The sequence below is a fragment of the Solea senegalensis genome, linkage group LG17, assembly GCF_019176455.1.
Source record: "Solea senegalensis isolate Sse05_10M linkage group LG17, IFAPA_SoseM_1, whole genome shotgun sequence".
Classification (NCBI taxonomy): domain Eukaryota; kingdom Metazoa; phylum Chordata; class Actinopteri; order Pleuronectiformes; family Soleidae; genus Solea; species Solea senegalensis.
Window position 1 is genome coordinate 2,967,336 of NC_058037.1, and position 23,693 is coordinate 2,991,028.

At 38.7% G+C, this 23,693-nt stretch overlaps 6 protein-coding genes across 8 annotated transcripts in view; all 6 read left to right on the plus strand.

Moving 5' to 3' along the window:
* LOC122784112 (trace amine-associated receptor 4-like) overlaps positions 1–2,459 on the plus strand; it is a 9,116-nt gene extending 6,657 nt beyond the window's left edge. Inside the window, exon 2 of the transcript XR_006362141.1 lies at positions 2,281–2,459. The gene's annotated coding sequence lies outside the window, so the exon portion shown is untranslated. The remainder of the gene's footprint in view (positions 1–2,280) is intronic.
* LOC122784105 (trace amine-associated receptor 4-like) overlaps positions 1–13,383 on the plus strand; it is a 25,669-nt gene extending 12,286 nt beyond the window's left edge. Inside the window, exon 2 of one of the 3 annotated variants that reach the window (XM_044049203.1) lies at positions 13,146–13,383. Coding sequence is in view for 1 of the 3 variants with exons in the window: in XM_044049200.1 (XP_043905135.1) it covers positions 4,658–4,666 (9 nt within the window). In the remaining 2 variants the exon portion in view is untranslated. Of the gene's footprint in view, positions 1–4,657; positions 5,032–8,732; positions 8,914–13,145 lie in introns of those variants that run through there. The other 2 variants (XM_044049202.1, XM_044049200.1) reach the window with 2 other exon arrangements.
* Positions 1,016–2,282, plus strand: LOC122784115 (trace amine-associated receptor 4-like). The gene has a single exon (XM_044049212.1). It carries the CDS (start codon positions 1,126–1,128, stop codon positions 2,092–2,094), a length of 969 nt encoding a protein of 322 aa, XP_043905147.1. The 5' UTR covers positions 1,016–1,125; the 3' UTR covers positions 2,095–2,282.
* LOC122784108 (trace amine-associated receptor 4-like) lies at positions 12,043–13,383 on the plus strand. The gene has a single exon (XM_044049205.1). It carries the CDS (start codon positions 12,161–12,163, stop codon positions 13,130–13,132), a length of 972 nt encoding a protein of 323 aa, XP_043905140.1. The 5' UTR covers positions 12,043–12,160; the 3' UTR covers positions 13,133–13,383.
* A 2,784-nt stretch (positions 13,384–16,167) lies between these two features.
* Positions 16,168–18,316, plus strand: LOC122784119 (trace amine-associated receptor 4-like). Its single transcript, XM_044049215.1, has one exon. The coding sequence runs from the start codon at positions 16,287–16,289 to the stop codon at positions 17,253–17,255; it is 969 nt and encodes a 322-aa protein (XP_043905150.1). The 5' UTR covers positions 16,168–16,286; the 3' UTR covers positions 17,256–18,316.
* Positions 18,317–20,323: 2,007 nt separating this feature from the next.
* LOC122784116 (trace amine-associated receptor 4-like) lies at positions 20,324–21,775 on the plus strand. The gene has a single exon (XM_044049213.1). It carries the CDS (start codon positions 20,442–20,444, stop codon positions 21,408–21,410), a length of 969 nt encoding a protein of 322 aa, XP_043905148.1. The 5' UTR covers positions 20,324–20,441; the 3' UTR covers positions 21,411–21,775.
* Positions 21,776–23,693: the final 1,918 nt, after the last annotated feature.

Consider the following 23,693-nt stretch of genomic DNA (forward strand, 5'->3'; position numbering starts at 1 on the left):
AAAATGTTGAGTAAGACTTTGATTGGCAGTTTATATACAGGACATTATCCCCTCAAAGTACCTTAGCGCACATGCTTGCCCACCATGAGCAGTTTTGTTATTATAACCATGCAGATTGTTATTTTATGCATTGCCAGACATACAAGTCTTCAGTCATAACAAACCTATCTTGCATGCTGGAGTTATTATCAAATAACCTGTGAACAATTATTTGTATTCACTAAAAATGATCAATGAGCTGAAAAAAAACAAAACACATTCAACATTATGTTCAAGATATTTACAATATTTTGATGAAGTAAATTGCAGTGGTTTAGTAATTCAGGATTGAAACAGACTCATCCCTCGAGTGTTTTTGGACAATTCACTGATGGGAGAGTTCACGTTGCTCTTAAACATATGCCTTCTTTTTTGATGATTGACCAATAATTGTTTTTTTTATACCGCTAAATGTTTGCATTACTATAATGATCTAATTAAAGCAATTGGTAACATTTTGATTTCTTTCTTTATTTTACAGCTGAGCAGAAAAGCAAAAGCCCACACATGTAAATTCCCATTCGTCTCATTAAATGGTCACTTAAATGTCCATATCGTTTTGATGATGTGGGTAAATACAAACAGAAGGTATGGCCTGCAAACTTTGCAGAAATTGATTTATTTGTCTCAGTGTATTTAACATATGCTGTCAATAACATGCATAAAACTATTTCATAGATTTATCAAATTTACATGACTAGAAATCACAGGGGCCCCCCTCTGGAGTCAGGCCTGGGGGCTCATTTCAGATGTGAACTGACAAAGTTTGAATATAATAACTTTAATTCATTGTGGGCATCAAATTCAAGTACATTCACAAGTAGATTGGACACACAGGTCGAGTTGTGGTGACGCTTAATGATATACTTTAAACACACCTTTCGTGGACTTAATATGCTAATGATCTTGAACAGTATTTCTAATCCTGACCTGCTCACCAGCAGAGAGATTAGGGTCACCTTTCACTACAGATGCACAAACATTGATTAAGTGCATGGTGTGAAAAACATATAGTCTTTAAAATCCTTATATGTTGATTTGTTTTCATTTTAGGCATGTTGTTGAAGTATTACTGATAATTTGAGCATGGATTCTTCTGATGTTGTTGAAGATCAGCTTTTTTTTAATGCATCAGCAAATGTGCCTGACATAACTGCAGTGACTATTTCATATCTATTATGTATTTTTGGTGGCTCTTTGTCAGTTCTCATAACGTGTGGAAACCTACTTGTAGTCATCTCCATTGTTTATTTCAAACAGCTCCACACTCCCACAAACTTCCTGATGCTCTCTCTGGCTGTGGCTGACCTGCTAGTTGGACTTTTAGTTGTGCCTTTCAGCATCATAATTGTTGTGAGCTCATATTGGCGTTCTCATTATGTACTCTGTAAAGTACGAGGAAGTTTGGATGGGATATTGTGCAATTCTTCCATTTGGAACTTGTGCTGCATTTCTGTTGACAGATATTATGCAGTGTGTCAGCCTCTGAGATACAGAATTAAAATAAATGTCCGTGTTGTTGGGATCATGATTCTGGTGTCCTGGACTATTGCCACTCTTCACATTATTTTCATATTAATGGTCCCGGACAAAGGACAAAAAAACTCAAAGTGTGCTTTATTTCAACCAAAAACAGAGAGTACAGTAGTTTTGGCGGTTTTTATTGCATTTGGCTTCCCAGCTATCATAATGTCTTCAATCTACCTAATGATTTTCATGGTGGCACAGAAACAGGCACGCAGCATCCAGAGCATGGCAAAATCTAATGCAGCTGTTAGTAAAGTGGAAAGAAAGGCGACTAAAACTCTGGCTATTGTGATGGGGACTTTCATCATGAGTTGGACGCCTTTCTTTCTCTGTATCAGCTTTTATCCTTTGAGCAATTATACTATACCACTTCATGTAATGCAGACATTTAAGTGGCTTGGATGGTCAAACTCAATGTTCAATCCATTTATTTATGCTTTCTTTTACAGCTGGTTTCGATCAGCTTTTAAGATGATCATTACAGGGAAAATATTTACAGATGATGTTTCTAATTCTAAACTTTCTTGATTCATTATTTGATTCACTGACTGATTTGAGTGATCAGGTCTGGCACTAAGGATGAATATATTATGTCTCTCATATCTCTGTATTCATCTCATATATTGATACAAATTCCATCTGTACTATGTAGTTACTGTCTGTTTTCGCAACACAATGTATAGAAAGCCTCTTGACAAGTGCCTAATACGTGAGGTGTTGTCTCTGTCATTAACTATGTGATGGGTCAGTCCCTTTATAAACCTAATATTTCTCTCTTTTAATGTGTTTGCTGTTATCGTCATTGTTTTTTTCACTGTCAATGTTATTAGTTGTCCATTACCTTGATGGTCCAATAGTAACAAGTAAGCTATATTAAATGTTCATAAATCAGTATTAATAGTCCATGACCTGTTCTTGTGAAGTTCTTTATCGTAACACACAGGCAATGCTTTTAGAAGAATTATTGAATATATACATGAACTCTGGATTAGTTTTAGGTTAGAACGTATTCAAGAAATAATCATGATATTATGGTGATAACATATACAATAAGACTTTCATTGGCAGGTTATATACAGGACATTATCTCCTCAAAGTACCTTAGCGCACATGCTTGCCCTCTTGAACTGTTTCAAATGCAGATTGTTATTTTATGCATTGCCAGACATATGAGTCTTCAGTCATAACAAATCAATCTGGCATGCTGGTGTTATTATCTTATCAAAGCAACCTGCAAACAACTATTTGTATTCACTAAAATGATCAATGAGCAGAAGAAAAACATATTCAACATAATGTATAAGATATTTAAAAATATTTTAAGTAAATTGCAGTGGCTCTGTAATTCTGGATTTAAACAGACTCATCCTTTGAGTGTTTTTGGACAGTTCACTTATTTGAGAGTTCACTCTGCTCTTAAACATATGCCTACTTCTTTGATAATTGGCAAATATTTGCATCATTATAATGATTTAATTGAAGCTATTGCTCACATTTTGATTTATTTCTTGATTCTACTGATGAGAAGAAAATCAAAGGCCCACACGTGTGACGGCTTAAATTCACTTTTGTCGCACTAAATGGTCACTTACATATCCACATCTTTTTGATGATGTGGTTAAATAAAAACAGAAGGTATGGCCTGCAAACTTTGCAGAAATTGATTTATTTGTCTCATTGTATTTAACACATGCTGTCAATAACGTGCATAAAACTATTTCATAGATTTATCAAATTTACATGACGAGAAATCACGGGGGCCCCACTCTGGAGCCGGGCCTAGGGGCTAATTTCAGATGTGAACTGACAAAGTTTGAATACAATAACCTTAATTCATTGTTGGACATCACATACAAGTACATTCACAAGTATATTGGACACATAGGTAGAGTTGTGGTGATGCTTATTGATATTCTTTAAACACACCTTTTGTGAACTTAATATGCTAATGAGCTTGAACAGTATTTCTAATCCTGACCTGCTCACCAGCAGAGAGATTAGGGTCACCTTTCACTACAGACGCACAAACACTGATTCAGTGCATGGTGTGAAACATATAGACTTTAAAATCCTCATACGTTGATTTGTTTTCATTTAGGCATGTTGTTTAAGTATTACTGATTATTTAAGCATGGATTCTTCTGATGTTGTTGAAGATCAGCTTTTTCTTAATGCATCAGCAAATGTGCCTGACATAACTGCAGTGACTATTTCATATCTATTTTCTATTTTTGGTGGCTCTTTGTCAGTTCTCATAATGTGTGGAAACCTACTTGTAATCATCTCTATTGCTTACTTCAAACAGCTCCACACTCCCACAAACTTCCTGATGCTCTCTCTGGCTGTGGCTGACCTGCTAGTTGGACTTTTAGTTTTGCCTTTCAGCATCATTATTGTTGTGAGCTCATATTGGCGTTCTCATTCTGTACTCTGTAAACTACGAGGAACTTTGGATGGGATAATGTGCAATTCTTCCATTTGGAACTTGTGCTGCATTTCTGTTGACAGATATTATGCAGTGTGTCAGCCTCTGAGATACAGAATTAAAATAAATGTCCGTGTTGTTGGGATCATGATTCTGGTGTCCTGGACTATTGCCATTCTTCACATTATTTTCATATTAATGGTCCCGAACAAAGGACAAAAAAACAATAGATGTGTTGTATTTCAACAGAAAACACAGAGTACAGTAGTTGTGGCAGTTTTTATTGCATTTGGCATCCCAGGTACCATAATGTCTTCAATCTACCTAAAGATTTTGATGGTGGCAAAGAAACAGGCACGCAGCATCCAGAGCATGGCAAAATCTAATGCAAATGTCAGTAAAGTGGAGAGAAAGGCGACTAAAACTCTCGCTATTGTGATGGGGACTTTTATCATGAGTTGGATACCTTACTGTCTCTGTCTCAGCTTTCATCCTTTGAGCAATTATACAATACCACTTCATGTACTTCAGTCATTTAAGTGGCTTGGATGGTCAAACTCAATGTTCAATCCATTTATTTATGCTTTCTTTTACAGCTGGTTTCGATCAGCTTTTAAGATGATCATTACAGGGAAAATATTTACAGATGATGTTTCTAATTCTAAACTCTCTTGATTCATTTTATGATTTACTGACTGATTTTAGAGATAAGGGTCTGGCACTAAGGATGAATATATTATGTCTCATATCTCTGTATTCATCTCATATGTTGATACAAATTCCATCTGTACTATGTAGTTACTGTCTGTTTTTGCAACACAATGTATAGAAAGCCTCTTGACAAGTGCCTAATATGTGAGGTGTTGTCTCTGTCATTAACTGTGTGATGGGTCAGTCCCTTTGTAAACCTAATATTTCTCTCTTTTAATGTGTTTGCTGTTATTGTCATTATTTTTGTCACTGCCAATGTTATTAGTTGTTGATGTCCTTGAAGGTCCAATTGTAACAATTAAGCTATATTAAATTTTCATATATCAGTATTAGTTGTCCATGACTTGTTCTTCTGAAGTTTTTTATCGTAACACACAGGCAATGCTTTTATAAGAATTAACTTTTGTTTAGTTTTAGGTTATAACGTTTTCAAGAAATAATCATGATATTATGGTGATAACATTTAAAATAAGACTTTCATTGGCAGGTTATATACAAGATATTATCCCCTCAAAGTACCTTAGCGCACATGCTTGCCCTCATGAGCTGTTTCAAATGCAGATTGTTATTTTATGCATTGCCAGACATATGAGTCTTCAGTCATAACAAACCTATGTGTCATGCTGGTGTTATTATCTTATCAAAGCAACCTGCAAACAACTATTTGTATTCACTAAAATGATCAATGAGCAGAACAAAAACATATTAAACATTATGTACAAGATATTTAAAATATTTTAAGTAAATTGCAGTGGCTCTGTAATGCTGCATTTAAACAGACTCATCCTTTGAGTGTTTTTGGACAGTTCACTTATTTGAGAGTTCACTCTGCTCTTAAACATATGCCTACTTCTTTGATAATTGGCAAATATTTGCATCATTATAATGATTTAATTGAAGCTATTGCTCACATTTTGATTATATTTCTTTATTCTACTGATGAGAAGAAAATCAAAGGCCCACACATGTGATGGCTTAAATTCACTTTTGTCTCAATAAATGGTCACTTACATATCCATATTGTTTTGATCATGTGGTTGAATAAAAACAGAAGGTATGCCCTGCAAACTTTGCAGAAATTGAATTATTTGTCTCATTGTATTTAACACATGCTGTCAATAACATGCATAAAACTATTTCATAGATTTATCCAATTTACATGACTGGAAATCACTGGGGCCCCACTCTGGAGCCGGGCCTGGGGGAGGGGCACAATGGCGAGCACCTGGTGTTCGGGTCTGCATCCATGCGGCCTGGCCGGGCACAGCCCACAGAGTCAACGTGGGTCTCCCTTCCCATGGGCTCAACACCTGTTGGACTTCTGAACTCAAGTTTCCATAAGAAACTCCATGTTCAAGGATTAAGGTGTCCACATGTGCACTAGGCACCAGGATACCCTTGGCCATGAGTCAATGATCAATTTCATAGCAGTATCGTCAGACCTGTGGCCCTATGTCTTGGACAATCGGGTGACGAGAGGGGCGGAGCTGTCAACTGATCACCACCTGGTGGTGAGTTTGCTCTGGTGGCAGGGGAGGATGCCAGTCAGGGCTGGCAGACCTAAACGTATTGTGAGGGTCTGCTGGGACCATCTGGCAGAGTTTCAAATCTGTCAGAAAGAGTTTCAACTCCCACCTCTGTCAGAACTTCTACCAAGTCCCGAGGGAGATGGGAGGCACTGAGTCCGAGAGGGCCATGTTTCGTGCCTCCATTGTTGAGGCAGCTGACCGGAGCTGTGACCTTTAGGTGGTTGGTGTCTGTCGTGGCGGGAAACCCTTAACCTGATGGTTGGACTGGTAAGGGATACCATCAAGCTGAAGAAGGAGTCCTATCAGGGCTTTTTGGCCTGTGGGACTCCAGAGGCAGCTGGTATGTACCGGCAGGCCAAGCTGAATGCAGCTTTGGCGGTTGCTTACACAAAAACTCAGACGTGGGAGGAGTTTGGTGAGACCATGAAAAATGATTTACGGATGACCTCGAGGAGGTTCTGGTCAATGATCAATGATCAATGGATGTTCCACGGCAAGTATGGAATCCACATTTTTCCTTTCTAACCTGAGTTTCAACTATCGGCCAGATCCTCCTTTCCAGCACCTTAGAATATACTTTCCTAAGGAGGCCGAGTAGTGTGATGACCCTATAATTGGCACACACCCTCTGGTCCCCCTTCTTTGTTCATGTATCCACAATATTGTATTCAAAAGAAATGATAGTGAAAATGGTCCATTCATGTAGCAATAATACAGTATAGGTAAGGCGTATTGTTAGTTGGGTCACAGAAGTTTTAGATGTTTAAAAAGTGCCCTGTTGAAAAAGATGAATGGAAACAGGGAACAGAAAAGTGCATTTTCTTTGAAACAGATACAGGACATGTTGTGTTTGTGACACATGCAACAGATCATGGCGTTGATGGTTTTTCAGTGGAGGAAAGATTCACCAGCTGTAGTGAGGTGTCTACAGTAACGGGTGAAGAGGGAGTTAGGGAGGAAGGTAGAGAGGGTTTGATTGAGTTGGAGACAAAAGCGACTTTGGGAAAAATGATCAAAAGCATCAGTCCCTACATCAGGAAGTAAGCCTAAACTCATGATCCAATGCTGCTTCCCACTGTCATCAAAGGTCTTTTGTTATGATTTTGTTGTTCAAGAACTGGAAATTAAAGTTCCTTTGTGGTGGAAAATATGCAACATTTCTTTAAAAATTAAGAAAAGTATGCTAATTTGATATATCAGATGTGAACTGATATAATTCAAATGTAATAACCTTAATTAATTGTGGACATCAAATTCAAGTACATTCACAAGTAGATTGGACACACAGGTAGAGTTCTGGTGAAGCTTATTGATATATTTTAAACACACCTTTCGTGAATTGAATATGCTAATGAGCTTGAACAGTATTTCTAATCCTGACCTGCTCACCAGCAGAGGGATTAGGGTCACCTTTCACTACAGATGCACAAACATTGATTAAGTGCATGGTGTGAAACATACAGACTTTGATTTGTCTTAATGTTAGGCATGGTGTTGAAGTATTACTGATCATTTAAACATGGATTCTTCTGATGTTGTTGAACATCAGCTTCCATCTAACCAATCAGCAAATGTGCCTGACATAACTGCAGTGACTATTTCATATCTAATATGTATTTTTGGTGGGTCTTTGTCAGTTCTCATATTGTTTGGAAACCTTCTTGTTATAATTTCCATTGTTTACTTCAAAGAGCTCCACACTCCTACAAACTTCCTGATGCTCTCTCTGGCTGTGGCTGACCTGCTCGTTGGACTTTTAGTTGTGCCTTTCAGTATCGGGCTCTTTGTGAAATATTGGTATGTTGAAGATTTACTTTGTAAGGTACGAGGCAGTTTAGATGTGTTACTGTGCAATTCTTCCATTGTAAACTTGTGCTTCATTTCTGTTGACAGATATTACGCAGTGTGTCAGCCTCTGAGATACAGAATTAAAATAAATGTCCGTGTTGTTGGGATCATGATTCTGGTGTCCTGGACTATTGGCACTCTAAATGGAATTATTTACACGTTAAAGACCCCAGACAAAGGACAAAAAAACAATAGATGTGTTTTATTTCAACAGAAAACACAGAGTACAGTAGTTGTGGCAGTTTTTATTGCATTTGGCATCCCAGGTACAATAATGTCTTCATTCTACCTAAAGATTTTGATGGTGGCACAGAAACAGGCACGCAGCATCCAGAGGATGGCAAAATCTACTGCAGCTGTTAGTAAAGTGGAGAGAAAGGCGACTAAAACTCTGGCTATTGTGATGGGGACTTTCATCATGAGTTGGACACCTTTCTGTCTCTGTCTCAGCTTTCATCCTTTGAGCAATTATACAATACCACTTCATGTACTTCAGTCATTTAAGTGGCTTGGATGGTCAAACTCAATGTTCAATCCATTTATTTATGCTTTCTTTTACAGCTGGTTTCGATCTGCTTTTAAGATGATCATTACAGGGAAAATATTTACAGATGATGTTTCTAATTCTAAACTCTCTTGATTCATTATATGATTTACTGACTGATTTGAGTGATCAGGTCTGGCACTAAGGATGAATATATTATGTCTCTCATATCTCTGTATTCATCTCATATGTTGATACAAATTCCATCTGTACTATGTAGTTACTGTCTGTTTTCGCAACACAATGTATAGAAAGCCTCTTGACAAGTGCCTAATACGTGAGGTGTTGTCTCTGTCATGAACTATGTGATGGGTCAGTCCCTTTATAAACCTAATATTTATGTCTTTTAATGTGTTTGCTGTTATCGTCATTGTTTTTGTCACTGTCAATGTTATTAGTTGTCCATTACCTTGAAGGTCCAATAGTAACAAGTAAGCTATATTAAATTTTCATAAATCAGTATTAGTTGTCCATGACTTGTTCTTGTGAAGTTTTTTATCGCAACACACAGGCAATGCTTTTAGAAGAATTATTGAATATATACATGAACTCTGGATTAGTTTTAGGTTATAATGTATTCAAGAAATAATCATGATATTATGGTGATAACATATACAATAAGACTTTCATTGGCAGGTTATATACAGGACATTATCCCCTCAAAGAACCTTAGCGCACATGCTTGCCTTCATGAGCTGTTTCAAATGCAGATTGTTATTTTATGCATTGCCAGACATATGAGTCTTCATTCATAACAAACCTATCTGGCATGCTGGTGTTATTATCTTATCAAAGCAACCTGTAAACAACTATTTGTATTCACTAAAATGATCAATGAGCAATATAAAAACATATTAAACATTATGTACAAGATATTTAAAATATTTTAAGTAAATTGCAGTGGCTCTGTAATTCTGGATTTAAACAGACTCATCCTTTGAGTGTTTTTGGACAGTTAATTGACAGTTCACTCTGCTCTTAAACATATGCCTACTCTTTGATAATTGGGAAATGTTTGCATCATTATAATGATTTAATTGAAGCTATTGTTTATATTTTGATTTATTTCTTTATTCTACTGATGAGACAAAAAGCAAAAGCCCACAGGCTTAAATTAAATGTTGTGTCATTAAATGGTCACTTAAATGTCCATATTGTTTTGATGATGTGGATGAATAAAACCAGAAGATATGGCCTGTAAACTTTGCAGAAATTGATTCATTTGTCTCATTGTATTTAACAGATGCTGTCTATAACATGCATAAAACTATTTGATAGATTTATCGAATTTACATAATTGGAAATCACTGGGGCCCCCCTCTGGAGCTGGGCCTGGAGAAGGGGCACGATGGCGAGCGCCTGGTAGTCAGGTATGCATCCATGTGGCCTGGCCGTGTACAGCCCAAAGAGGCAACATGGGTCTCCCTTCCCATGGGCTCACCACCTTTAGGAAGGGCCCTGGAGGTCGGGTGCAGAGTGATTTGGGTGGTGGTCAAAGGCAAGGACCATGGCAGTCTGACCCTTGGCTGCAGAAGCTGGCTCTCGGGACGTGGAACTTCACCTCTCTGACAGTGAAACCTGGAGGGGTGTGATTGGGAGCAAAGCCCCCCCAATCTAAAACTGAGTGCTGCTTTCCTAGGGCGGCTGAGCAGTGTGATGCCCCGGTAATTGGCAAACACCCTCTGGTCCCCCTTCTTCGTTCATGTATCCACAATATTGTATTCATGTGGAAATGAGCAACAAATCTCAAAGTGCTAACAACAAATCTCAAACATGTCCTGTTTGTGACAAATGTATCTAAAAATGGCGTTGATGGTTGTTCAGTGGAGCAAAGAGTCACCAGATGTAATGAGGTGTCTACAGTAACGGGTGAAGAGGGAGTCAGGGAGGAAGGGAGAGAGTGTTTGGTTGAGTTGGAGACAAAAGCGACTTTGGGAAAAAAGATCAAAAGGATCAGTTACTTAATCAGGAAGTAAGCCTAAGCTTATGATCCCATGCCCCATTGTCATCAAACTATGTATTTTGTTATTGTTTTGATTGACAGAGAGAGACTGGCACCCACGCACAGATAAGGTAAACTACGGCTCCTTTGACTACACCGCTTATTTTGAAGTGAGCAGAAATAACAAACGATGCAATATAATTTGAATTTAAGGAAATAAAAAAAAAAAGAGAAAGTAATACTACTGACAATAGAGTTCTCAACGGGTCGGGCAGGCCCAACAAACCCGACAGGACCTGCGGGTTGGGGCCAGGTTCGATCCAAAAAAATCTGCAAATGAGGCGGGTCGGGCTTCCTTTTTTCCACTCATAAAACACATTTCTTGCAGTTTTTAAATTGTATGTTGTTTGTTGTGAATCATCACTGTTCACGTGTGGATGGAGAGGGGCAGACCTGACACCACTGCATGCGTAACCCCCAACACTGTGGGCATGTTAGTGTTAGTTTTGGAGCCCTTTTATGATGCTCAGCGTGAACTGGAGGGGGACAAATATCCCACTCTGCATCTAGTGCTGCAATGGGCAGAACGACTCAGACATCACTACCAGCAAAATCTCAACAATACTGCACAGAACGCAGCCGTGCGTCAACGGCATGTGCACCAGTTTTGCACAGCACTCCACAAAGCCGTGACATTCCTGTGTCCAAAATTCAGCTAGTTGCAGATGCTGCCCACTGACCAAAGGGCAAATGTACAACAATATGTGAAGTCCCGCCTGTTAAAAGCGCAACATCAGCAGCAGCACCCGCTCCCACTGCAAATAAAACACTGCGCTTAGATCAATGGGAAAATGTATTTCGGGCTGGGTTAGGATCGGGCTTAATGATCCGTGGGCCAGGTTGGGTCGGGTTGTAATTTTCAGGCCCGTTGAGAACTCTTACTGACACATTGACCTACTTATAAGTGGAGCCTCGAAAATAAATAGCAGAAACTAGGAAATTGTGTTGTTATCAACCTTCATCATTAATACTGTTCAAGAACAGGAAATTCAAGTAAATTAGAGTTGGAAAATATGTAAAATTTCTTAAAAAATTAAGACAATTGTGCTAATTCCAGATGTCAACTAACATAATTTTGATGTCCATAAATCATCTACCACTTTATCCTCCACCGGAGGGTCGCAGGGGCGTGCAGTGCCAATTTGAGGGGTTCAAACCAAGGTCTTTTTGCTGCAAAGGAAAGAGCACTAACTATTACACCAACTTTCTGGCATAATTTTGACATAACAACCATAATTCAATGTGGGCATCACATACAAGTGCATTTACAAGTAGATTGGACACATAGGTAGAGTTGTGGTGACGCTTAATGATATACTTTAAACACACCTTTTGTGAACTTAATATTCTAATGAGCTTGAACAGTATTTCTAATCCTGACCTGCTCACCAGCACAGAGATTAGGGTCACCTTTGACGACAGATGCACAAACATTGATTAAGTGTGTGGTTTGAAACATACAGACTTTATACTACTTATACTTTGATTTGTTTTAATGTTAGGCATGTTGATGAAGTATTACTGATTATTTAAGTATGGATTCTTCTGATGTTGTTGCAGAGCAGCTTCTTTTTAATGAATCAGCAAATGTGCCTGACATAACTGCAGTGACTATTTCATATCTATTATGTATTTTTGGTGGCTCTTTGTCAGTTCTCATAATGTGCGGAAACCTACTTGTAATCATCTCCATTGTTTATTTCAAACAGCTCCACACTCCTACAAACTTCCTGATGCTCTCTCTGGCTGTGGCTGACCTGCTAGTAGGACTTTTAGTTGTGCCTTTCAGCATCTTAATTGTTGTGAGCTCATATTGGCGTTTTCATTCTGTACTGTGTAAGGTACGAGGAAGTTTGGATGGGATAATGTGCCATTCCTCCATTTGGAACTTGTGTTGCATTTCTGTTGACAGATATTACGCAGTGTGTCAGCCTCTGAGATACAGAATTAAAATAAATGTCCGTGTTGTTGGGATCATGATTCTGGTGTCCTGGACTATTGCCATTCTAAATGGAATTATTTACACGTTAAGGACCTCAGACAAAGGACAAAAAAACAATAGATGTGATTTATTTCAACAGAAAACACAGAGTACAGTAGTTGTGGCAGTTTTTATTGCATTTGGCATCCCAGGTACCATAATGTCTTCACTCTACCTAAAGATTTTGATGGTGGCACAGAAACAGGCACGCAGCATCCAGAGCATGGCAAAATCTACTGCAGCTGTTAGTAAAGTGGAGAGAAAGGCGACTAAAACTCTGGCTATTGTGATGGGAATCTTCATCATGAGTTGGACGCCTTTCTGTCTCTGTATCAGCTTTCATCCTTTGAGCAATTATACTATACCACTTCATGTAATGCAGTCATTTAAGTGGCTTGGATGGTCAAACTCAATGTTCAATCCATTTATTTATGCTTTCTTTTACAGCTGGTTTCGATCAGCTTTTAAGATGATCATTACAGGGAAAATATTTAAAGATGATGTTTCTAATTCTAAACTCTCTTGATTCATTATATGATTTACTGACTGATTTTAGTGATCAGGTCTGGCACTAAGGATGAATATATTATGTCTCATATCTCTGTATTCATCTCATATATTTATACAAATTCCATCTGTACTATGTAGTTACTTTCTGTTTTTGCAACACAATGTATAGAAAGCCTCTTGACATGTGCCTAATATGTGAGGTGTTGTCTCTGTCATTTACTGTGTGATGGGTCAGTCCCTTTATAAACTTATATTTCTCTCTTTTAATGTGTTTGCTGTTATTGTCATTCTTTTTTCACTGTCAATGTTATTAGTTGTTACTGAACTTGAATGTCCAATAGTAACAAGTAAGCCAAATTATATTTTCATAAATCAGTATTAGTTGTCCATGACCTGTTCTTGTGAAGTTTTTTTATCGTAAAACACACAGGCAATGCTTTTAGAAGAATTACTGAATATATACATAAACTCTGCAATAGTTTTAGGTTATAACATATTCAAGAAATAATCATGATATTATGGTGATAACATTTAAAATAAGACTTTCATTGGCATGTTATATACAGGACATTATCTCCTCAGCGCACATCCTTGCCCTCATGAGCTGTTTCAAATGCAGATTGTTATTTTATGCATTGCCAGACATATGATTCTTTAGTCATAACAAACCTATCTGGCATGCTGGTGTTATATTATCAAAACAACATGTAAACAACTATTTGTATTCACTAAAATGATCAATGAGCAGAAGAAAAACATATTCAACATTATGTTCAAGATATTTAAAATATTTTAAGTAAATTGCAGTGGCTCTGTAATTCTGGATTTAAAAAAAAAACTCATCCTTTGAGTGTTTTTGGACAGTTCACTCGACTGTCAATTGGGAAATGTTTGCATCATTATAATGATTTAATTGAAGCTATTGCTTACATTTTGATTTCTTTCTTTATTCTACTGATGAGACAAAAAGCAAAAGCCAACAGGCTTAAATTAAATTTTGTCTCAATAAATGGTCACTTAAATCTCCATATTGTTTTGATGATGTGGATGAATAAAACCAGAAGATATGGCCAGTAAACTTTGCAGAAATTGATTTATTTTTCTCATTGTATTTAACATATGCTGTCAATAACATGCAAAAAACTATTTGATAGATTTATCAAATTTACATAATTGGAAATCACTGGGGCCCCCCTCTGGAGGAGGGCCTGGGGAAGGGGCAAGATTGCGAGCGCCTTGTGGTCAGGTCTGCATCCATGTGGCCTGGCCGGGTACAGCCCAAAGAGGCAACATGGGTCTCCCTTCCCATGGGCTAACCACCTGTGGGAAAGGCCCTGGAGGTTGGATGCAGAGTGAGTTGGGTCATGGTCAAATGCAAAGACCATGGCAGTCTGACCCTTGGCTGCAGAAGCTGGCTTTAGGGACGTGGAACGTCACCTCTCTGACAGTGAAACCTGGAGGGGTGTGATTGGGAGCAAAGCCCCCCCAATCTAAAACTGAGTGCTGCTTTCCTAGGGCAGCTGAGCAGTGTGATGCCCCGGTAATTGGCACACACCCTCTGGTCCCCCTTCTTCATTCATGTATCCACAATATTGTATTCATGTGGAAATAAGCAAGAAATCTCAAAGTGCTACGACAAATCTCAAACATGTCCTGTTTGTGACACAGGCTTCCTTTTTTCCGCTCATAAAACACATTTCTTGCAGTTTGTAAATTGTATGTTGTTTGTTGTGAATCATCACTGTTTACGTGTGGATGGAGAGGGGCAGACCTGACACCACTGCATGCATAACCCCCAACACCGTGGGCAAGTTAGTGTTAGTTTTGGAGCCCTTTAATGATGTTCAGCGTGAACTGGAGGGGGACAAATATCCCACTCTGCATCTAGTGCTGCAATGGGCAGAACGACTCAGACATCACTGCCAGCAAAATGTCAACAATACTGCACAGAACGCAGCCGTGCGTCAACGGCATGTGCACCAGTTTTGCGCAGCACTCCACAAAGCCGTAACATTCCTGTGGCCAAAATTGAGCTAGTTGCAGATGCTGCCCACTGACCAAAGGGCAAATGTACAACAATATGTGAAGTCCCGCCTGTTAAAAGCGCAACAGCAGCAGCAGCACCCGCTCCCACTGCAAATAAAACACTGCGCTACGATCAATGGGAAAATGTATTTTGGGCTGGGTCAGGTTCGGGCTTAAAGATCCGCGGGGCAGGTTGGGTCGGGTTGTAATTTTCAGGCCTGTTGAGAACTCTAACTGACACATTGACCATTTAATGACACAAAATTTAATTTAAGGCATCACATGTGTGGGCTTTTGCTTTTCGTCTCATCAGTAGAATCAAGAAATAAATCAAAATGTTAGCAAAAGCTTCAATTAAATCATTATTATGATGCAAACATTTCCCATTTAATACTGTTCAAGAACAGGAAATTCAAGTAAATTAGTGGTGGAAAATATGTAAAATTTCTTTAAAAATTTAGACAATTGTGCTAATTCCAGATGTTAACTTACATGATTTTGATATCCATAAATCATCTACCACTTTATCCTCCACTGGAGGGTCGCAGGGACGTGCAGTGCCATTCTCAGCTGACATAGGGCAATAGGCCGGGAACACCCTGGACAGTTCTCCAGTCCATCGCAGGGCCACACATAGAGATTTACATTCATATTCACACCTAAGGTCAATTTAGAGTGTCCAATTTTACCTAACTTGCAAAATCCATGCAGAAAGGCATTAGGGTTGGAAAAGGCAGAAAGGCCCTTGTTTCAGCCGAGGTTCAAACCCAGGTCTTCTTTCTGCAATGGCAAGAACGCTAACCATTAGACCAACTGTCTGGCATTATTTTGACATAACAACCATAATTCAATGTGGGCATCACATACAAGTGCATTCACAAGTAGATTGGACACATAGGTCGAGTTGTGGTGACGCTTATTGATATTCTTTAAACACACCTTTCGTGAACTTAATATTCTAATGAGCTTGAACAGTATTTCTAATCCTGACCTGCTCACCAGCAGAGAGATTAGGGTCACCTTTCACTACAGATGCACAAACATTGATTAAGTGTGTGGTTTGAAACATACAGACTTTATACTGCTTATTAGTTTATTTGTTTTAATGTTAGGCATGTTGTTTAAGTATTACTGATAATTTAACCATGGATTCTTCTGATGTTGTTGAAGATCAGCTTCTTTTTAATGAATCAGCAAATGTGCCTGACATAAATGCAGTGACTATTTCATATCTATTGTGTATTTTTGGTGGCTCTTTGTCAGTTCTCATATTGTTTGGAAACCTTCTTGTTATAATCTCCATTGTTTACTTCAAACAGCTCCACACTCCTACAAACTTCCTGATGCTCTCTCTGGCTGTGGCTGACCTGCTAGTTGGAATTTTAGTTGTGCCTTTCAGTGTCGTGCTCTTTGTGAAATATTGGTATGTTGAAGATTTACTTTGTAAGGTACGAGGCAGTTTAGATGTGTTACTGTGCAATTCTTCCATTTGGAACTTGTGCTTCATTTCTGTTGACAGATATTACGCAGTGTGTCAGCCTCTGAGATACAGAATTAAAATAAATGTCCGTGTTGTTGGGATCATGATTCTGATGTCCTGGACTATTGCCACTCTAAATGGAATTATTTACACGTTAAAGACCCCAGACAAAGGACAAAAAAACGATAGATGTTTTATATTTCAACAGAAAACACAGAGTTCAATAGTTGTGGTAGTTTTTATTGGATTTGGCTTCCCAGCTATTTTGATGTCTTCAATCTACCTAAAGATTTTGATGGTGGCACAGAAACAGGCACGCAGCATCCAGAGCATGGCAAAATCTACTGCAGCTGTCAGTAAAGTGGAGAGAAAGGCGACTAAAACTCTGGCTATTGTGATGGGAATTTTTCTCATGAGTTGGATGCCTTTCTTTCTCTGTCTCAGCTTTCATCCTTTGAGCAATTATACAATACCATATCATGTACTTCAGTCATTTAAGTGGCTTGGATGGTCAAACTCAATGTTCAATCCATTTATTTATGCTTTCTTTTACAGCTGGTTTCGATCAGCTTTTAAGATGATCATTACAGGGAAAATATTTAAAGATGATGTTTCTAATTCTAAACTCTCTTGATTCATTATATGATTCACTGACTGATTTTAGTGATCAGGTCTGGCACTAAGGATGAATATATTATGTCTCATATCTCTGTATTCATCTCATATGTTGATACAAATTGCATCTGTACTATGTAGTTACTGTCTGTTTTTGCAACACAATGTATAGAAAGCCTCTTGACAAGTGTCTAATATGTGAGGTGTTGTCTCTGTCATTAACTATGTGATGGGTCAGTCCCTTTATAAACCTAATATTTCTTTCTTTTAATGTGTTTGCTGTTATTGTCATTCTTTTTGTCACTGTCAATGTTATTAGTTGTCCATGACTTGTTCTTGTTAAGTCTTTTATTGTAACACAAAGACAAACCTTTAGACGAAGTGATGAATATATACGTGAACTCTGGATTAGTTTTAGGTTATAACGTATTCAAGAAATAATCATGATATTATGGTGATAACATTTAGAGTAAGACTTTCATTGTCAGGTTATATACAGGACATTATCTCCTCAAAGTACCTTAGCGCACATGCTTGCCCTCATGAGCTGTTTCAAATGCAGATTGTTATTTTATGCATTGCCAGACATATGAGTCTTCAGTCATAACAAACCCATCTGTCATGCTGGTGTTATTATCTTATCAAAGCCACCTGTAAACAACTATTTGTATTCACTAAAATGATCAATGAGCAGAAGAAAAACATATTAAACATTATGTATAAGATATTTAAAATATTTTAAGTAAATTGCAGTGGCTCTGTAATTCTGGATTTAAACAGACTCATCCTTTGAGTGTTTTTGGACAGTTCACTTAATTGAGAGTTCACTCTGCTCTTAAACATATGCCTACTTCTTTGATAATTGGCAAATGTTTGCATCATTATAGTGATTTAATTCAAGCTTTTGCTAACATTTTGATTTATTTCTTGATTTTACTGATGAGACGAAAAGCAAAAGCCCACACATGTGATGGCTTAAATTAAATTTTGTGTCATGAAATGGTCACTTAAATGTCCATATTGTTTTGATGATGTGGGTCAATAAAACCAGAAGATATGGCCTGTAAACTTTGCAGGAATTCATTTATTTGTCTCATTGTATTTAACACATGCTGTCAATAACATGCATACAACTATTTGATAGATTTATCAAATTTACATGACTTGAAATCACTGGGGCACCCCCTCTGTAGGAGGGCCTGGAGAAGGGGCATCCATGGAGAAGCCTGGTGGTCAGGTCTGCATCCATGTGGCCTGGCCGGGTACAGCCCAAATAGGCAACGTGGGTCTCCCTTCCCATGGGCTCACCACCTGTGGGAAGGGCCCTGGAGGTCGGGTGCAGAGTGATTTGGGTGGTGGTCAAAGGCAAGGACCATGGCAGTCCGACCCTTGCCTGCAGAAGCTGGCTCTAGGGACGTGGAACGTCACCTTTCTGACAGTGAAACCTGGAGGGGTGTGATTGGGAGGAAAGCCCCCCCAATCTAAAACTGAGTGCTGCTTTCCTAGGGCAGCTGAGCAGTGTGATGCCTTGGTAATTGGCACACACCCTCTGGTCCCCCTTCTTCGTTCATGTATCCACAATATTGTATTCATGTGGAAATGAGCAAGAAATCTCAAAGTGCTACGACAAATCTCAAACATGTCCTGTTTGTGACACATGCAACTTTAAATGGCGTTGATGGTTGTTCAGTGGAGCAAAGAGTCACCAGATGTAATGAGGTGTCTACAGTAACGGATGAAGAGGGAGTCAGGGAGGAAGGGAGAGAGGGTTTGGTTGAGTCGGACACAAAAGCGACTTTGGGAAAAAAACGATAAAAAGGATCAGTCACTTAATCAGGAAGTAAGCCTAAGCTTATGATCCAATGCCCCATTGTCATCAAACTTTGTATTTTGTTAGAATTTTGATTGACAGAGAGAGACTGGCACCCATACACAGATAAGGTAACCAACGGCTCCTTTGACTACACTTCTTATTATGAAGTGAGCAGTAATAACAAACGATGCAATATAATTTGAAGTTAAGGAAATAAAATAAAAAGAAAATAATATCACTGACGATAGAGGTCTCAACGGGTCGGGCAGGCCCAACAAACTCGACAGGACCTGCGGGTTCGGGCCAGGTTCGGTCCAAATAAATCTGCAAATGAGGTGGGTCGGGCCTCGGGCTTCCTTTTTTCCGCTCATAAAACACATTTCTTGCAGTTTGTAAATTGTATGTTGTTTGATGTGAATCATCACTGTTCACGTGTGGATGGAGAGGGGCAGACCTGACACCACTGCATGTGTAACCCCCAACACCGTGGGCATGTTAGTGTTAGTTTTGGAGCCCTTTTATGATGCTCAGCGTGAACTGGAGGGGGACAAATATCCCACTCTGCATCTAGTGCTGCAATGGGCAGAACGACTCAGACATCACTGCCAGCTAAATGCCAACAATACTGCACAGAACGCAGCCATGCGTCAACGGCATGTGCACCGGTTTTGCACAGAACTCCACAAAGCCACAACATTCCTGTGGCCAAAATTCAGCTAGTTGCAGATGCTGCCCACTGACCAAAGGGCAAATGTACAACAATATGTGAAGTCTCGCCTCCACTGGAGGGTCGCAGGGCCGTGTGGTGCCAATCTCAGTTGACACAGGGCGACAGGCCGGGAACACCCTGGACAGTTCACCAGTCCATCGCATGGCCACACAGTGATTTACATTCATATTCACATCTATGGTCAATTTAGAGTGTCCAATTTTACCTAACTTGCAAAATCCATGCAGAAAGGCATTAGGGTTAGAAAAGGCAGAAAGGCCCTTGTTTCAGCCCGGGGTTCAAACCCAGATCTTCTTTCTGCAAAGGCAAGAGCGCTAACCATTACACCAACTGTCTGGCATTATTTTGACATAACAACCATAATTCAATGTCGGCATCACATACAAGTACATTCACAAGTAGATTGGACACATAGGTCGAGTTGTGGTGACGTTTATTGATATGATTTAAACACACCTTTTGTGAACTTAATATTTTAATGAGCTTGAACAGTATTTCTAACCCTGACCTGCTCACCAGCAGAGAGATTAGGGTCACCCTTCACTACAGATGCACAAACATTGATTTAGTGTGTGGTTTGAAACATACCGACTTTATACTGCTTTTACGTTGATTTGTTTTAATTTTAGGCATGTTGTTTGAGTATTACTGATTATTTAGGCATGGATTCTTCTGATGTTGTTGAAGATCAGCTTTTTTTTAATGCATCAGCAAATGTGCCTGACATAACTGCAGTGACTATTTCATATCTGTTATGTATTTTTGGTGGCTCTTTGTCAGTTCTCATATTGTTTGGAAACCTTCTTGTTATAATCTCCATTGTTTACTTCAAACAGCTCCACACTCCTACAAACTTCCTGATGCTCTCTCTGGCTGTGGCTGACCTGCTAGTTGGACTTTTAGTTGTGCCTTTCAGTATCGTGCTCTTTGTGAAATATTGGTATGTTAAAGATTTATTTTGTAAGGTACGAGGCAGTTTAGATGTGTTACTGTGCAATTCTTCCATTGTGAACTTGTGCTTCATTTCTGTTGACAGATATTACGCAGTGTGTCAGCCTCTGAGATACAGAATTAAAATAAATGTCCGTGTTGTTGGGATCATGATTCTGGTGTCCTGGACTATTGCCACTCTAAATGGAATTATTTACACGTTAAAGACCCCAGACAAAGGACAAAAAAATGATAGATGTTTTTTATTTCAACAGAAATCACAGAGTACAATAGTTGTGGCAAGTTTTATTGCTTTTGGCTTCCCTGCTATTTTGATGTCTTTAATCTACCTAAAGATTTTGATGGTGGCACAGAAACAGGCACGCAGCATCCAGAGCATGGCAAAATCTGGTGCAGCTGTCAGTAAAGTGGAGAGAAAGGCGACTAAAACTCTGGCTATTGTGGTGGGAATTTTTCTCATGAGTTGGACGCCTTTCTTTCTCGCTATTAGCTTTCATCCTTTGAGCAATTATACAATACCATATCATGTACTTCAGTCATTTAAGTGGCTTGGATGGTCAAACTCAATGTTCAATCCATTTATTTATGCTTTCTTTTACAGCTGGTTTCGATCAGCTTTTAAGATGATCATTACAGGGAAAATATTTACAGATGATGTTTCTAATTCTAAACTCTCTTGATTCATTATATGATTTACTGACTGATTTTAGTGATCAGGTCTGGCACTAAGGATGAATATATTATGTCTCATATCTCTGTATTCATCTCATATGTTGATACAAATTCCATCTGTACTATGTAGTTACTGTCTGTTTTTGCAACACAATGTATAGAAAGCCTCTTGACAAGTGCCTAATATGTGAGGTGTTGTCTCTGTCATTAACTATGTGATGGGTCAGTCCCTTTATAAACCTAATATTTATGTCTTTTAATGTGTTTGCTGTTATCGTCATTGTTTTTGTCACTGTCAATGTTATTAGTTGTCCATGACCTTGATGGTCCAATGGTAACAAGTAAGCTATATTAAAATGTTCATAAATCAGTATTTTTTGTCCATGACTTGTTCTTCTGAAGTTTTTTATCGTAACTCACAGGCAATGCTTTTAGAAGAATTGCTGAATATATGCATGAACTCTGGATTAGTTTTAGCTTATAATGTATTCAAGAAATAATCATGATATTATGGTGATAACATATACAATAAGACTTTCATTGGCAGGTTATACAGGACATTATCTCCTCAAAGTACCTTAGCGCACATGCTTGCCCTCTTGAACTGTTTCAAATGCAGATTCTTATTTTATGCATTGCCAGACATATGAGTCTTCAGTCATAACAAACCTATCTGGCATGCTGGTGTTATCTCATCAAAGCAACCTGTTAACAACTATTTGTATTCACTAAAATGATCAATGAGCAGAAGAAAAACATATTGAACATTATGTTCAAGATATTTAAAATATGTTGATAAAGTAAAGTGCAGTGGCTCTGTAATTCTGGATTCAAACAGACTCATCCTTTGAGTGTTTTTGGACAGTTAATTGACAGTTCACTCTGCTCTTAAACATATGCCTACTCTTTGATAATTGGCAAATGTTTGCATCATTTTAATGATTTAATTTAAGCTTTTGCTAACATTTTGATTTATTTCTTGATTCTACTGATGAGACGAAAAGCAAAAGCCCACATGTAATGGCTTGGATTAAATTTTGTGTCATGAAATGGTCACTTAAATGTCCATATTTTTTTGATGATGTGGGTAAATAAAATCAGACGATATGGCCTGTAAACCTTGCAGAAATTGATTTATTTGTCTCATTGTATTTAACACATGCTGTCTATAACATGCATGAAACTATTTGATAGATTTATCAAATTTACATGACTTGAAATCATTGGGGCCCCCCTCTGGAGGAGGGCCTGGGGAAGGGGCAAGATTGCGAGGGCCAGGTGGTCAGGTCTGCATCCATGTGGCCTGGCCTTGTACAGCCCAAAGAGGCAACGTGGGTCTCCCTTCCCATGGGCTCACCACCTATAGGAAGGGCCCTGGAGGTTGGATGCAGAGTGAGTTGGGTCATGGTGAAATGCGAGGACCATGGCAGTCCGACCCTTGGCTGCAGAAGCTGGCTCTAGGGATGTGGAACGTCACCTCTCTGACAGTGAGACCTGGAGGGGTGTGATTGGGAGGAAGGCCACCCCAATTTAAACCTGAGTGCTGCTTTCCTAGGAAGGCTGAGCAGTGTCATGCCTCTGTAATTGGCACACACCCTCTGGTCCCCCTTCTTCGTTCATGTATCCACAATGTTGTATTGATGTGGAAATGATAGTGAAAATGGTCCTTTCATCTAGCATAAATACAGTACAGATTAGGTCTATTGTTAGTTGGGTCACAACAATTTTAGATTTTTAAAAAGTGGGTTCCCTGAAAAAATATGGTAACCACTGTTCTAAAAACTCCTCTATTCTCAAAAAAGTGCCAGGACACTTCTGTATGCAGTCACACCTCTGCTGCTCCTACAAATGTTTCACTGTAAGAGCCCTGTTGAAAAAGATGAATGGAAACAGGGAACAGAAAAGTGCTTTTACTTTGAAACAGATAAAGCACATGTGTTTGTGACACATACAACATAAAATGACGTTGATGGTTGTTCAGTGGAGCAAAGAGTGACCAGATGTAGTGAGGTGTCCACAGTAACAGGTGACGAGGGAGTCAGGGAGGAAGGAAGAGAGGGTTTGGTTGAGTTGGAGACAAAAGCGACTTTGGGAAAAACGATCTAAAGGATCAGTCACTTAATCAGGAAGTAAGCCTATAAGCTCATGATCCCATGCCCCATTGTCATCAAACGATGTATTTTGTAATTATCTTGATTGACAGAGAGAGACTCATAGGAGCAGTAATAACAAACGATGCAATATAATTTGAACTTAAGGAAATAAAATAAAAAGAAAATAATACTACTGAC

What these genes read in the sequence shown, in the direction of transcription:
- LOC122784115 (XM_044049212.1), top strand. Translation starts at nt 1,126, where the DNA reads ATGGATTCTTCTGATGTTGTTGAAGATCAGCTTTTTTTTAATGCATCA.
- LOC122784116 (XM_044049213.1), top strand. Translation starts at nt 20,442, where the DNA reads ATGGATTCTTCTGATGTTGTTGAAGATCAGCTTTTTTTTAATGCATCA.
- LOC122784108 (XM_044049205.1), top strand. Translation starts at nt 12,161, where the DNA reads ATGGATTCTTCTGATGTTGTTGCAGAGCAGCTTCTTTTTAATGAATCA.
- LOC122784119 (XM_044049215.1), top strand. Translation starts at nt 16,287, where the DNA reads ATGGATTCTTCTGATGTTGTTGAAGATCAGCTTCTTTTTAATGAATCA.